The sequence below is a fragment of the Hetaerina americana genome, unplaced genomic scaffold (genome assembly GCF_022747635.1).
Source record: "Hetaerina americana unplaced genomic scaffold, ioHetAmer1.1.p SCAF_23, whole genome shotgun sequence".
Taxonomy (NCBI): Eukaryota; Metazoa; Arthropoda; class Insecta; order Odonata; family Calopterygidae; genus Hetaerina; species Hetaerina americana.
Genome location: NW_027286797.1, coordinates 1,965,230 through 1,981,694, shown reverse-complemented (window position 1 = coordinate 1,981,694; position 16,465 = coordinate 1,965,230). Strand labels below are relative to the sequence as shown.

The window sequence follows — 16,465 nt, the reverse complement described above, 5'->3', positions numbered from 1 at the left end:
TTCATGATTATCAAGACCATTTTCTTACTTGCCAGAGGGCCACAGAATCAAATCTTGTTGATGCCTCTGGATATACTCCGTTGAAAGTTAGCTGTGGGATATTTTGCTTGATAGATCTTCCTGGGGAGGTAAACGTGGCACAGGGTGGCACCTTGTGGATTTCACATTCCATTCAGCTTAGTTTGAAGTGGCTTATGAAATCAAATATACCTTAAAGTTTCTCACTTTGTTTATTCATTAAATATTTAGAAGCCCGAAATGATGAATCAGGATGTATTCAAGAAATTGTGAGCATTAGACTTCACAATAAGGTAGATTGAAACTCATGATTAAGAATGAACTCACGGACATGGGTGTTTATCGACCCCCTGTTGGTTTCAACTCTGGAAAACCCAAAGGTAAGTGAGGAGTGACTTATCAGGATTCCTGGGGTCAAGATGTCCATATAATTTTTATTTCATTCTGTAACATTTGTGTGCCTTTTTCTATACATTGTGAAATTGTAATGAATGAAACCTTATATTTTTCTGGGAAACTTTCATGGTTCTCAAGTATCTCACAGAGCCTCCGAATGTATACATACGAATCGTGTGGCCATTTTATACTCTGGTCTATGGACTATTTATGAGAATGAGCATGGATTTGATGGCTCTCTGGAGTATAGTATACTTTATATGGTAACAAACTCAACTGTAGTATCCCCATAGATGGTGGGAGGAATTCAAACCACAGGCCAGTTTTAATAAACCTTTCTGACAAAATTCTCTCTGCATATTCTCATTTCATTCTGCTCATAGCATGTATGATGCAGACTCACTACAAGTGTCTTAATATTTTTATGCCAATATTATCTCATAAACGAGGTACATACAGTTTTATTCTTTGATTCCTTTTATTTATCTGGATTTCTCATCATAGCTGGGGACTGGAACTCCCATTTCTTCTTTCCTATAATATGACAGCTGAAGTGGCATGATACCATAAGCTTGAAAAGGTAAATAAATAAAATCTGCCAGCACAAATGGCATGAATGAGGTAGGAATTGAACCTACTTGAACTTTTAAATGGTTGGTTGATAAGCATACTGCCTGCTAAGGTTATCAGATTTGCTAATGATGGACTGTTTGATGATAAATCTTCATAGAAGCAATGTGAGAATACAGTAAGGCAGAGGGAATGGGAGATTAGTTTGAAATAAATAATGTTGCAATTCTAAGATGCATGATGTCACCATAATTTTTTATATTTTCATGAGTGTGTGTGTGATGAATGTGTGGATAAGGTAGGTATAATGATGAGAGAGATGTGCATATAAATACCATCCTTTATATACCAACACTGTAGTGTTGCTGGTAGAAAACCAACAGATTTACAGGGAGCCCAGGAGGATAGCCACAGTGAATTAACATAGAATGAAATAGAGGGTGAATTCATCTAAACAAAATTAAATTTATTTGATGGATAGAGTGGGAAGATGACTGTACCATGAGTGTTAATGGTGAAATAATTGAATAAGTGGAAGATTTTTTGCATGTCTTGTCAGAATACTTCCATAAAAGATGGTAGAGTAGATTAACAGATGAAAAGTTGTACCAATTGAGAAAGGAAATGTCCAAATTCACCGTGAATATTGACTTATTTTATATACATTGGCTGGCAATAAATACCACTGCTTGGAATTGGGAATAAACGTGTAAAGAGAGGGAAAAGGGCAAACACAAGTAATACAATAATGTGCCTTGGTATATTTGTGCAACTATTTAATTTAACTCTTCTTTGCTCATTATACCCATAAGTTACTTCAGTAATTGTTTTAATCATAATATGTTATTCAGGAAATGCATACTTTCGAAGTAACTCTTTTCCGTGTGGTCATAACAGCAAAGCTTTTACTATAACTGTGGTCTTTATTAATTTTAAAGTTGGACAGTTTACAGGACTGTCTTGAGTTGCTAAAAAATTAATGCATTTCTGGAGCTGAAAAACTAGCAGTCAGTAAAAGTGAATCATGGATGTGCTCCATTATTATATGGAATTAGTGACATGTCCAACCCTATAGGTTTGATGGGAAAACAATGTCCTGCAACCTTTAGAATACCCACATAGTGAACTGAGCAGGATTTTATCTATAGAATAAATTGTTCGAGTTTCTTAAAAAATATTCATATTTTCCCATATTACTTCTCGCAAAGGGTAAGTACTTAAAAATATGTTAGGGGTCCAACATTTATGGTTTCTGTAAGTGCAAGTTAAAAACATTTATTTGCCCAGTAGAGACTACATCATGTTGCAATCACAAGGCAAGTGCATATGGCACATCCGAAAGAAAATCAAGAAATATCTTTACAAGTTATCTTTCTAAGTAGAGAAATTCGGTAGTGCTATGAAAACGTTTTGTAAAAGATATACAAAGTTATCATACAACCTTATGCAACTTAGATCAGGATCTTTGGTTGCAAATTACAGAGTTGACGATTTTGCGCGAATGTCAGTATCCCTTTTACCTCGTAATTTTATCTCTTACAAACCGAATAAGAAGCACTTTTAGATTCAATAATTTATTAAGCACGTATTCAAAGTTGTAATCTGTTAAGAGATTATTTTCATAGAAATAGCATGCGCATGTCTATGATGAGCTAGAAATATTCAAGGTTAGCAAATGTTAATTCGGATGGCGGAATTGAAAAGTTAGTCCCGCGATCCTGGCGAAGCCAGCGTCATTTCAAATGTGGCGGTTCGAAACATGTGAGCACTTACAAGCAGAGGTGTGTAATGAAAAGTAGAAAAAGTATACTAGTCAAACTATGATGATTTAATAGCGATATATAGCAGTAATTTTGTTCGAATAGGACTCCATTTATTTAAATGAAAATGATTTCCGCAAATGCATTACAAGGCCAAATTGATTCTCTTCTTGAAAGTGGATCGAGGGACCAAGGTCGTAACGGTGTACTTTGAAACAGATATTAACTAGTGTTTCATTTGGCGTGTTTGTTCATATTATCGAATTTAATATCCGGTATATACCATTGAATCAACGGATAACATTGAAAATTGCTTGCTACAGTCGTGTTCGTTGATGTACTTGGCGAATGCGATTTTGTGCATTGATTTCCTTGACTGGCAAATTCGGGGTTAAAGGAAATGGCTTCAATCTCATATCGTTTTGCTCGGAGGACAGCTAAATACAGTTTCCTCAATTTTCGTCATCTTGCAACTTCGAGCCAAAATAGTATCCTTTTTTTCCATTTGTCATTTCTTTTAAAATTTAGCCCACCTGGGTGTTGCCATTTCAAAATGTGGCAGGGAAAATTAAAATCTTAACGAATGAGGGTCATTATGGATGAGTACTCCCCAGTACTTATGAGAAATAAACACTCCGTATGTATGGAGAAGCCAAATTAGGCATTTTAGTATTATATACACGTATAACTATAGAGACGACAGTATGATTCACCAAGCCCAAATGTTATGCAAACATACCATATGCAATCGTAGCGCAGTTAGAACATAAATGCTACATTAAATTTTAAGATTAAGTCTAACAGTAATATAGTCATTGCCAGCTGATCCCGGACATGATTTGTTACATTTGATTGATTGCCTAAGGTAACTCTCCTGCTATAATCATACCTAGCTCATTGCATAATTACGATATTTTATGGTGCTATTAACTGATTACGATCAAAGTCATTAATTGGGCTCAGCCAATTTGATATGTAATGCTATGCCTTACGGAACAGAAATAATATTAATTCACATTTTGGAAATGGACGAGTGCATTTTTAAAATTGTTTATTCTAAGTCAGCTGTACATAATGACTGAAAAGGGTTGGTCTTTATCTGTACAATGTTCTGAGTCTTTGCAACAATTTCAATTAATCCTTAACTCATTTGAGACAATTCATCTCACTCAACTGGAAAGAAATCGAGTTCATCAAGTAGGTATCATAGCAATACAGTGGAACTATTTTTCTTTGAATATGGTGGCACTTTTTTGTACCTGAATTAAAAATTCTATTGCATTTCTGATTCTATTAGCCCAGTTTTCTTGGGAAGACCCTCTGATCTTGGAATCACAAATCACACAGGATGAGGCCATTGTCCGTGATACATTTAGGACATATTGCCAAGAACAACTCATGCCTCGAGTCCTGAAAGCCAACAGAGAAGAGGGTAATGCAGTTTTAAAGTGCATTTCACCTTAATGCCATTCTTAATAAGCTAATGATCTTGGGTCAAGAACTGAAAAATCTGAACTAAGTGGATGAGATTCCAGAAAGGCAGCAAAAAGTATTCAATAAAGCCCTTTCGTCCCCATCATGAGATTTGATTTGAAACAGGAACTCATGCACTTGAAAAACAGGTAGTCAGGGTTTTTTTGTTCTGTTGTTTCTTTTGTGGTATTAGACTCCCCATTCAGAGGAGTACAATGGTGGAAATATTCACCTTCTACCAATTATTTCATGCTACCCCTACAGCTCCAGGGCTTGGCCTACACAGGGACGCCTCTGAGAACCTTCATATTGTCCCAGGGTGCTTTCACAGTCTTTCAAATCCCATAATATTCCTGCTCCCATTGCATAGAGATTTTAATCATTTATTCCCAGTAGATCCCAGTGGGATATGAAATAATAACTGTAAATATTGCATAAGAGACATGGAACAGCTGTTGGCTATCTCTCGCAATCAAAAAGGTATTCATTGGGAAAGTCCTATTGGTTTCCACGTAACTTATTTCTCTCCCTTCCTCATAATACAGGGTGTGGCAGCATAACTTGCTGATTTGAAGGGAATATCAATTCAAATCAGCAAATTATGATGCCACACTCCGTATTTCTCACCAGAAGAATACAGTGGAGAATAGGAGGAGCAGGCATGGGAAGAGAAAAAATGAGGAAATAAGTCTGTAGCCCATATTTCAGATCTCAACCAAGATTTCCAAAATGATCAGTCCAAAGTTATGGGGCAGCTGGTGACCTAGCTCCTAGACCAAAGTAATGCATAATGGATATACCAATATTTATGGGTGTAACCAGTATACGTAGAAGGAAAAATAACGTGTATATTTTGAATTTGAATTTAATACTGATTACTAGTACGCAGAGGGCTTTTTGTATTTATCCTATTCAAAGCTATATTGGGGCTACATTGATAGTTGTTTACGGATTTGTATTTCCGGATGTCCCAAAGCAATGAAAACAAGTAATAAGGCATCGTGTGCATTATGCTATCATTAAATTAAATGCTTCCAAAAGTGAACATCTCTGGTGTTCACAGCAAGTTTATCTCTCTGCCATTAGTGGGATCTTTATTTTGGTAAGTCAAAATTTGAAGCTGTTTTTATTAATTCAACCCTCTTAATAAATTCATAAAAACCCATGCCAATGCCACAGGAGAAATGCTGGAAAATACGTGCATGCAAATTAACAGTATTTTTTGAATTACAATGGAAATACAAGGTAGTAAAAATTATATTACGAATCTTGAAAAATGAATTTTGATTCTTGAAAATCTTGAATGAGCGACCTCCTAATTTCCAGACTCCCTGTTATAAATTAACAGCATAGTTTTAGTAAAAAATGCTTCATCATGTGATGTGGCAAATATTTAGTTTCTAGTGAATATCTTTTGTTGATACAGTTTGATTTGTGTATAGTTTTTCACAAGGAGATCATGGCAGAAATGGGATCCCTTGGTGTCCTTGGATGCACCATTCCTAGTTACGGCTGTGCTGGTGTCTCGTCAGTGGCCTATGGGTTGCTGGCACGTGAAATTGAAAGGGTGGACAGTGGATACCGTTCTGCTATGAGTGTTCAGTCCTCCCTGGTGATGCATCCTATATATGCATATGGGACAGAGGAACAGAAGGAGAGATTTTTACCTAGACTTGGTAAGCTTTCAGCATAAATGTGTCTTCAATTGCTGACTGAGTTGACTAGGATTGCGAAATCTTTGAGGCTGTGGCATAGGGATGTTAAATTCAAACTTTCATGAGTCATGGTCTTCAAGAAGCACCCCATTAAGCACTGTCATTATGTGAACCCATGTTGAAGCAGGTAAGGTGTATTTTTGAACTATCAAATGTACCTGTGAAGGGACATAAATCAGTACATGAATGGCCTGCTGCTCTACTTTCTCAAATTGACTGACTTCATGTAATTTCTACAACAAGTGGCAAATAAGTTGATATCCTATGTTGCCATGGTTCTTTTGTGTGTGTTGCATTTGTGTTTGCTCACTTTGAGAGAGTGAACAATGATACTTTAGAGAATGTGTACGTGGGAATGTGTACGTGGCCTACAGTGATAATATAAAAAACTTTAAACAATAATAAAATAAAGTTAAATTAAATTGTCGCTCGGGATGATGGTTCTTTGTATGTATATACAGTGAAATCAGGTTCAAAAGTCAGGCCAGGTACATTTGTGGTTATACTAATTTTTGATGTTTCATGTAGTGTGTAGCCATTTATAATGTAAAGAAATGAAGATTATAATTCTAGACATTCTATGGCTGGTCTGTTGAGCTAGAAGTCCAGTCAGCATATAGCTTCAACATTTTTAAATGAAGAAAAAATAGACTAAATACATCTATGTTATTACAATGAACCTTCAGCTACAGTAATTTTAATTGAATCATTTTATGTGTCTTAGTGAAGTAACTTGCGTATTAGTAGGGTGTATGGTAGCTGCTGAAAATGTGTTCGCATGCATTACGTTAGGACCTGGGTTTCGACATCCAACGTCGAAACTGAAGATGATGTTGAATGTCGAAACCCGGGTCGTATCGTAATAAATTTCCTGTGGAATCACAAAGTTACTATTTTTCATTTCCAATATGAATTGATTCTATGAAGTTATGCCGGAAACCATCAATTATGCATTAGTTTACTTAAATGTCCTGATATTAGAATATAGTGGTGAAATTTGGGTGTATGGAACCAAAATCTCTTCCTAACATCACAAACACAATATTTATTTTATGGAGGTCCCTCCTGTATACTCTTGAGTTTTTCATAACTAGAATAAATTCATACAATCATCTAGTTTATGAATGCAAATGTGTCTCTCTTATGTGGCACTTAATATGTATTTTCCTAATATATCTTTGAATGCTTAATGTTTTAGCTAAAGGAGAACTCATTGGCTGCTTTGGTTTGACGGAACCAAACCATGGAAGTGATCCTGCTGGACTAGAGACTAGAGCTAAATATGACGCTCAGTCAAAGACTTATATTCTCTCTGGCAGCAAGACTTGGTGTGTACACTTTGTCTTTACTTTGTTCCGGGAATTCTATATTATTGATTCAGAAATCTTATTTGCATAATTTCACATCAGTTTAACAAACAAAAGTGCCACTTTTGGCATTAATCCCTGGGATATTTTTCAAACTTTGTTTCCATCGATACCCATTCAACACTGATTCCCTTGAAGTAGTTCTGTGAATAAACAATGTATGCACACTTTATGAACAATTGAAAATTTCATCTAATTATCTCTAAGACCCCAAAATTTTCTAGTATAAATCCATTATCATGCATGATAAAAGTAAAATTATAATTATTATAATTATTATGTGGTAATCTACCGGTTAAGGTAGGTTTTGGATGGACAAAGCTCCTAAATAAATATTTTTTGACTCCTAGCAAAACACAAAATCCCACATCCTACTCTACATCATCCATCTTCATCTCTGAGTACTTCCTTCCTCCCTTCATCCCGTCCAACACCCCTATCCTGTTCCTTCCCTTTCCTCGTTTGCCTAATATTCTCCCCTCAATTACAGTCTTCAACATCCCGCTGCCGGTCAATACCCCCTTCATCCACTTTTCCTGCCTCCATAGGCCTCCCAACAAACCCCTGTGCTCGCCCACCATACCAAGTACTTCCTCATTTTTTTCTCCTCTGTCCATTTCACCTCCTCCATTCTTCTCCACACCCACATTTCAAAAGCCTCCAGTCTACGTATATCCTCCTACTTCCATGACCACGTTTCCGCGCCGTACATAGCTACGCTCCATATCTAAGTTTTTATGAGTCTTTTCTTAACATCCTTACTCAGCGTCCCCGTCATCAACTCCCTCCTCCTTGTGAAAGCCTCTTTGCCTAGCGCAATTCTTCTCCTTACGTCCCTACTACTTTAACCCTGTTGGTCCAAAACACTGCCGAGATACGTAAACTGTTCTACCTGCTCTAGTTTTTGTCCTCCTATTTTAATGTTAAGCTTAGCCTTTTTCTTTCTAGAAAATCGCATAACCTTTGTTTTATTAATATTGATTCTCATCCCATACCTTTCGAACTGAATTTCCAATTCACTCAGCAATGCTTGCAGCCCCTTGGCTGACTGACAAACTAAAGCTTGGTCATCAGCAAACCTAACTGATTTTACGAATCCCCCGCCCACTTTCATTCCTACCTCCAGTGCCTCCCATGCCTCTTTGATCATTTCCTCTGCATACAGGTTGAACAACAACGGTGATAATGGGTAACCCTGCCTTACACCTCTTCCTAACACCGCCCATCCGGACTCCCCGTTCCCCACTCGCACCTGAGCAGTCAGAGACATGTAAAGGTTGCGGATTAGCCTCCTTTCCCTCCAATCTATTCCTATTTTCTGCAATAAACTCATTAGTTTTTCCCAATTCACTCTATCAAACGCTTTTTCGAAATCTACGAAACAGGCAAATACCTCCTGGTTGTGTTCTATATTCCTCTCGATTAATAATCTCATTACTGCAATGGCATCACGCGTACCTCTCCCCTTCCTAAACCCAAACTGGTCATCCCCTAAGTAATCAATTGCTCTTCTCTTTATCCTTTTGTTTATGATCCTGAGAACAACTTTAGCTGTGTGGGATATCAAACTTATTGTCCTGTAGTCCTCACATGATGTGGCCTTTACCTTTTTCGGAATAGGAACTAAAACTGATCTCACAAAGTCTTCCGGCCAGATTCCTTCCTCATAGATACTACGAATCAGCCCATACAGCCTCTTCCTCCCACATTTTCCCAAACATTTCAATAGTTCCACGGGAATGGTATCCACCCACACAGCCTTATTTAGTTTCATCTCCCTTAATGCCCTTTCTATCTTATTGTCGAGTATGCCTGGACCTAAGCTGTCTTCCTCTACATCATATTCTTTTTCAATGTCTAACTTTGTTGGTCGAAGTTCTTTACTATACAGTTCTTCTCCTCTCCTCTCTCCTCTCCTCTCTCTAAGATCCTTCTCTCTAAGATCTTCCCTGTGTCAACTATTACCTTACCCGCCTTATCTCTAACTGTGAGCATAGATCTCTCTTTCTTACTTCCCGATAAAGATTTAACTTTGCTGTACAGCGCACCAATTTCACCCTTCCTCTGCCAATGTACCACCTGCAACATGTAAAGGGAGAAGAGGAGGTGGGAGGTCTGCTGCCGCTCAAACATTATATTGAATGCCTGCAGAACAACTCTTTATGTATAATCAGGTTTCAATTAGATTATAACGATTATAAACGGGCAAATCATGTATTTTCATGAATTATTTAAGGGCATCATACTTTGAGAGCATTCTAATATTACTTGATATATCCTGGCTTTGTCCAAGGTTCAAATTCAGTGAAGCTTTAAATATCTTCTTAATTAAAAAAAGATTATAATAGCATTAACAAATTAAACTCAATCAAATTTGTTGATAGAGACAAGTGCATTGAATATTAATGGAAGTCCTCACCCTGAATAAAATTAAGTAGTTATCATAGAAAAATAAGGGGTCTAAAGTAAAGAAAGATGAACTAACATTAGATAGGAAATTATAAAAATGGTAAAGTGGCATGGGAAGAGCTGGAGATATGAATAAAGTCCATGGGAAATTCATTAAATCATGCAGGTTTGTAGGTGATCAATTTTAGTTAGCGTCGGTTGATGGGGTTACAATCATTTCTGAGAGCATTAGAAAACCAGTGAGTTAGATATTAAATGCAAATCGGTGTAAAAAAAAGAGGCTTTTGAGGTTTTATTCTTTAAATAGATTTCCTCCTCTTTGGGCAAGTTACATGTTTTATGGCCAGGTAAAATTTGACCATAGCTTTATTGAAATTCCAATTATTGAAAAATATCTGCATGTTTTATACATATATCTTCTAAGGGTTTTTATATGAGAGAATAGCTTGTATTGGAATGACTGGTGTATGGCTGCAGGGATTAAAATATTGTTTTCATCTTGCAGGATAACAAACTCTCCCATTGCTGATGTGTGCATTGTTTGGGCAAAGTGTGATGATGGAAAGTTACGTGGATTCATTGTGGAGAGGAATTTCAAGGGGCTTAGCACTCCTAAAATAGAGGGAAAATTTTCTCTTAGGGCATCGGTGACAGGAATGATATTAATGGATGAAGTTAGTGTACCAGAAGAAAATTTGCTGCCAAATGTAGATGGATTGAAGGTATGGTTTTTAAGGTGCAATTCTGAAAAAAACAAAACATCCACAACTAATAACATCATTTTACATCTAGGGCCCATTTGGCTGTCTCAACAATGCGCGTTATGGTATTGCATGGGGAGCCTTAGGTGCTGCTGAGTTTTGTTTATCAGCAGCACGGCAGTATACCCTTGAGAGGAAGCAGTTTAAAAGACCATTGGCAGCCAATCAGCTGATTCAAAAGAAGATGGCTGACATGATGACGGAAATTGCAATTGGTTTGCAAGCATGCATCCGTGTTGGTCGTCTCAAAGATGAAAATAAGTAAGTGTGAATGCTATGCTGTGCAACTATCTTCTTAGTTGGAACATCAGTCCTGAAGACATCTGACGTGATACCAACTTCAGTAACTGCATTAGAATCATTTCAAATGACTTTTTTTAAGGCTGATTTAATTTTTTTCTGTGGCAGGGAGCATTGATTGTTCTCTCCACAATAAGTATGTGTGAAAAAAGTAGCTGGTCATTTACGTCAAATAACTGTGGCCCCGTTATTGAAGCTAGATTTAATTTAACAAGGATTGGCATGAAAATGTTAAATTGTAGTATGAGTTGGCATTAGTTACACCATGACTTGAATACACATTAAACATTTGGGACACCACACAGCAAAAGTTTTTTTGCTCTGTCTCAAACTGCATGATTCCCTAAAAATTTCTATGAATAAAAAAATTTCTCGTGACCATTGGAAATGTCAAATTGGATCAATTTGGGTCATAAACATTATATTCAATACTTGACCTTGGAAAAAAATAGGTATTTGGTGAATTTAATGCTGAATCTAAGGGAATGATTTGAAACACCGTATTTCATTAGTAGTTAATGCAATAGTGACAGAAAGGAGATGAGGTTAATCACTGAAAGCAGTGCTTTTTCCTGTAAATAATATGTGATTGCCACTGTAAAAATGTTGGATACTACCACTCATCTCTTCTAAGCTGCAAGATCAGGTCAATTTTTCTTTGATTGTGGTGTCCATCAAAATCTGCCATACTCTCTGTAGTACTGAGTGATAATTGCCTGCATTTCCATTAAGAACATCTTATTTTAAAGGGCTGCTCCAGAAATGATATCAATGATTAAAAGGAATTCATGTGGAAAAGCAATAGAAATTGCTAGAAATTCACGTGACATGCTGGGAGGCAATGGAATCTCTGATGAATATCACATTATCAGACATGTGATGAATTTGGAAGCTGTCAATACATATGAAGGTAAGGGGGTGGATGGTTATGCAGCAGTGTGTGAAAAAAATCAAATTCATAGCATAATGAATTTTAAAATTTTTGCATTAGTTAATATCTGGGAGAAAGAAACTTGGCGGTATTTTGTTCAATGTTAAAATGTGGAGAATTTAAAATTTAGCATTTGCTAAATCTATATTGAACTCCTTTAAATTTTACTGGTGAATTTTGTGACTATTCATAATATTTTTAGCCTATATTCATGAATTCAGAAGTTTCAGAGTTAAGACTGGATATAAGGTTATGGGTGATCATTCCTATTGATTGACCCTTTTGAGTGGGCAGGGTGATTTTACCTGGAACTGTAACATAATATTCTGTTTTAGCCTCTGTGTATCCCTAAGATAGTGATTCTACTATTATATTAAGTGTTCAACTTTGATGTAATGCTGTATATTTCACTTCTAGGTACCCACGACATTCATGCTTTGATATTGGGCCGAGCAATCACAGGATTACAAGCATTTTCATGAGGGATGGTCATGCGTTATTGTGGAAATATTAATGAGTTCCAATGTAATAATATGGATTGGCCTTAATCCATGGTTACAGAGAAAACTTATGTATTTTAAGATTAAATTCTTCATTAAATTCCAAAATCACTTTGTATTAATGCTTAATCAACATATGTGGAGGGGATTTTTCATTAAAACTTATCAATTTTAAAAACATATTTTCAGTATGTTTTATAAGTTACAAAAGGGATTTTTCTTGTCAAATTTGGATGCAGGTTTTTCTAGGAATTTTAAATTATCTGGAGTTCCTTATCAGGTCCTTACTGTAAAGTTAGATAAATTCCTATAGCCAATAATAAGAAAACTAAAGGTCCTTACTGGATAAGCAAGTTTTGCAAAATGGCAATCATTGATTTTCAATAAATTATGGTTTTGTTTCTCATTAAAAATGAAAACAACCTTTTCCTAGTAGCAATGCCCTCTAAGCATATGTTCATCTAATGGCATCAAGAAAGTGGTAGCAGACTATATGCCATTCTGTTAATTATTGAGATCTTAACACAATTCCTATGTCCAAAGGAGACAACGTATTCATGAATTTTGTAATTTTGTACAAATTGTCAAAAGGCTATCCAATTATGCAAAATTTAACTTTTGCAGACTTTTCAGCTGTTTTTGGTAGCATAATACACTAGATTAGTTCCTTTATATACATTATTAAATATTGTGAATGTATGTGTATTTTTTAAATGAATATATTCTATTCACATGTCCTCATTTTATGTTTATCATTTATTTTTCCTTTATTCTACTTTTGTCACCAGGGGAGAATCCACTACTCTATCATCTTACCTTTCATAATACTGTTGTTAGACATGAAATAATAATAGAAGTAGCCATTATGTTTAAGTTTCCAATGCATTTTGTGGGAGCCCATTCTTAATAATTTTGTCAGTTCTTTTCACTTCTCTCAAAACTATTAAAAAAAAGTTTCAATGAAAATATTCTTCCTTAAAAATATCCTGGTAATCCCAAAATTAAGGCCTCTTTAACTTTTTTAGAAATAGACAGAATCATTTTTTTTCAATAATTTATCTATTATTTTAAAACATGAACATTCCCCTACCTTTATACATATTCGCCATTTCCATCATGCACATTTGTAGGCACTGGGGCAGTTTTGTGGACCCATTTTGTATGCATAAGTAATTTTACCAACTTGCTCTCATGCCACGTTAATGAAGCTAGGACCTCATCTTTCACCTTTCCATTGTCACTTGCTATAGGTGCCAAAACCTGGGTATTTCACTTAATGCCGAGACCAAGCAGCAATCATGTGAGTGGCAGCATTCCTCTTCGCCCAAGCTACGAAAATTCAAGCAATCACAGCCTGCTGGCAAAGTTATGGCAACTGTGTTTCAAATCCAAGCCTGGGTGAATAATCATGCAATTACCATCCAAAAGTCTCTTTCCTTGAGCCATTTCATTTCACTTAAGCCTAAGATGTCCAACTCCATTTTACACACCTCTACCTTTACATTCTCTAACTTCTCATGTATCTGGAATTACCAGATATTCCAAGTTCTTAGCCCAATTTGATTCTACACATTTCGTAGATGTACTTACTTGAATAGCCTCAGGATGGAGATCCAAATTGGAGCCTTGTATAAGTGCAGACTATTTCACTCAAAAGAGAGCTCCAGCAAATCTACGACTTAAATCAATGAAAGGGAAAGAGAATAGGTGAGCTGCTCCTTTGGATGGTGGTGAGTTAAGTTTCCTGCTGCCTTCCACATCACAGTGCTGTAAATGTTTAAGTAATGTTACCAAGCCCACATTTGGATAGTTATTATTCCACTGAACTCTGGTCTCTACCTTCACTCATACAAATGAGAGCTGCTGTCCGCACCTCATGGCCTATAGTTTGGAGACAGCTACTTTAAAGTTACAGCGCATTCATAGTATTTTGGATTTTGTATGCCATCCTACCCTTGAATGATCTTCTATATTCTCTAACCATTGCCATTAATTGCCCACGGCTACTTATTCAATGAACCAACTTGCTTATTACTGCAGACCTGTTCAAGTCTTTAGAGGTTAACCCAGTTCCATAGCTAGTTGGACACAGTCAATGGCTAAGAGCTAAGTCATGAGTGAAAATAATTATGAAATTATTAGCATAATATGAGGGTAGTTCAAAAAGTTCCCCCTGTACATTAATGCACCTGGTCCAGTGATGTTCCAATGCCTTGATCCTATCCGGAAAATGAGATTCCTCCAGGCTTGCAAAATCTACTTTGCCTACTGGTACTTTGTTTGAAGAGAATCTCTATCCATGGTGGACAATTTTGAGTTTGGGGAAGATATGGAAGTCTGTTGGAGCCAAATCAAGCAAATAAGATGACGGATGTGGCAAAAATTTGTATCTTAGTTCACATATTCTTGCAATGGCCACAACATGTGTGTAGGCATGCATTGAGTTGATGAATGATGAATTTCTTCCTTGTCAAACATTGCCTTTTTTGGTGTATCGTTAGCTGTAGTTGGTCCAGGAGATTAGTGTAGTATTGTCCAGTAATTGTTTAACCAGTGGAAAGATAACCTATCAGCATCCCTTTCATATCCCAGAAAACTGAAGCCATCCCACATCCAGCTGACCGCATTGCCTTTGCTTTCTTTGGTGGTGGTGAGTCATCATGGTTCCACTGCATTTACTGCTGTTTTGTCTCTGGGGTATAGTAGTGGACCCAAGTTATTACAATTACTTTCAAAGGAACCCAAGTTATTGAACACACCAAAAATAATTAATGGGGATAAAGCCTTACCTAGCCCTTAAGGGTACAAAATTCTAACTATAATGTACACATCCTGCTGAATTAAACTGAAAGGTGATTGCTTGTATCTTTTATCCTATCTTTTGATAATAAAATTCCAAACATCCCAGCCATTTAAAGGTGAAATATTGGAATTGTCGTGCACAACGGTTTTACATCAGACAAAAACAAAAATACGATATGGGCAGCTATTATCGGGACGACATTGGTAGTTTAAACATTCATTTAATGCCATCTCAATATAATTTCTCTATTACAAAATTGTGGGTACTGTTGATCAATAGTCGGATGGTTGAATCACTGTTAAATTAAATTTGATTAAATGTTAGACCTACAGGAGGCTGGGCCATTAGAGCTGGCAAAACGGACGTGAATGACACTCATAACGATTCACTGACGAAGTGCGAACATTTTTGCCTCATAGGACATGCCACATTTGATGGACAACATTATAACTCAATCATCCAACCAAACCCACCAAGCTATGAGCTAAATTTGTATGTCGCAGTAAAAATAGTTTTGAGAACTAAAACAATGGAGAAAAATATTAGCTCTTTGGCATATGTCAGAATCCCGCCGGTCGCTCATGCGGAACGGTGAGATATCTAAACATCCATTTCACAGTAATATTTTCATTGAAACGAGTGACGTAACTTCTTTTCAAATTTATAAGCAAGGACAAATGTTCTTAAGGAGTAACAAAAATGTTTACTCTTGTCGTGGCTGTCATTCGTTAAGGGTATCTACTAACCAAATTTGTCCTCTGAAGATTATTTGAATGAAGTGATTCCAAAATAAATACAATGTTTATCCCTCTAAATTTTACAGGTATTTTCTTTTTACAGTCCTTGGTCCTAATTTGTTGTATAATAAAGTCTAACAGTCGTGAAATGTTTCCCGAAACTATTCAATTCTTCCCTTTTATTGTTTTGTATACGTTTATTAGATGCATACGTCAAGTAACTATTTTAAATTGAAGTTTGGCAAAATTGCTGGCGACTGTAATCATTTTAGGTTTATCTGGTGCGAAGAAATGTGCCCCTGATTCTGCCGATTTCTCTGGATTAATTACAAAACCAACGAAATGCTGGGCGAATGAGTTCCATCGAGATTCGTCGAAGGTTAGCTGCAATGAGTTTTCTGGAGTAACCCAAGATTTAATTGATGGTAAGACTCATGTTGGGTATTCATTTCCAAAAATGATGTCATTTTAGACGTATGTAAATTACAGTTTAATAGAGCCGTGCCAAATGATCACTCCATTTTGCCAACTATTTTTTTTGTAAAATATCTCCGAATGTACACTCAATGAATTCTTGATTTATCGGGCTCCACTGCATTTAAACAATTTTAAATATATTTGTGCATTGCTCATTGGGTTACGTAGGCTGGTACATGTTTCGAATTATCTTGACCATAGAATTTTTTATGAAGAAATGCATTAAGATTAAAACTGCTATCAATTTT

The 16,465-nt window shown here is 36.3% G+C and overlaps 1 protein-coding gene across 1 annotated transcript; it reads left to right on the top strand.

Moving 5' to 3' along the window:
* Nucleotides 1-2,792: 2,792 nt before the first annotated feature.
* Nucleotides 2,793-12,941, top strand: LOC139689406 (glutaryl-CoA dehydrogenase, mitochondrial). The gene is made up of 9 exons (XM_071586507.1): nucleotides 2,793-3,232; nucleotides 3,900-3,941; nucleotides 4,042-4,176; nucleotides 5,660-5,893; nucleotides 7,131-7,260; nucleotides 10,214-10,430; nucleotides 10,501-10,730; nucleotides 11,519-11,679; nucleotides 12,118-12,941. The coding sequence occupies exons 1-9, from the start codon at nucleotides 3,145-3,147 to the stop codon at nucleotides 12,180-12,182; spliced, it is 1,302 nt and encodes a 433-aa protein (XP_071442608.1). The 5' UTR covers nucleotides 2,793-3,144; the 3' UTR covers nucleotides 12,183-12,941.
* Nucleotides 12,942-16,465: the final 3,524 nt, after the last annotated feature.

Bases quoted from the DNA above. Each gene is read 5' to 3' on its own strand.
- LOC139689406 (XM_071586507.1), top strand. From the start codon at position 3,145: ATGGCTTCAATCTCATATCGTTTTGCTCGGAGGACAGCTAAATACAGT. The intron at 3,233-3,899 runs GTATCCTTTTTT...AACTCATTTGAG, and splicing joins TGCAACTTCGAGCCAAAATA to ACAATTCATCTCACTCAACT. The intron at 3,942-4,041 runs GTAGGTATCATA...TGATTCTATTAG, and splicing joins AAAGAAATCGAGTTCATCAA to CCCAGTTTTCTTGGGAAGAC.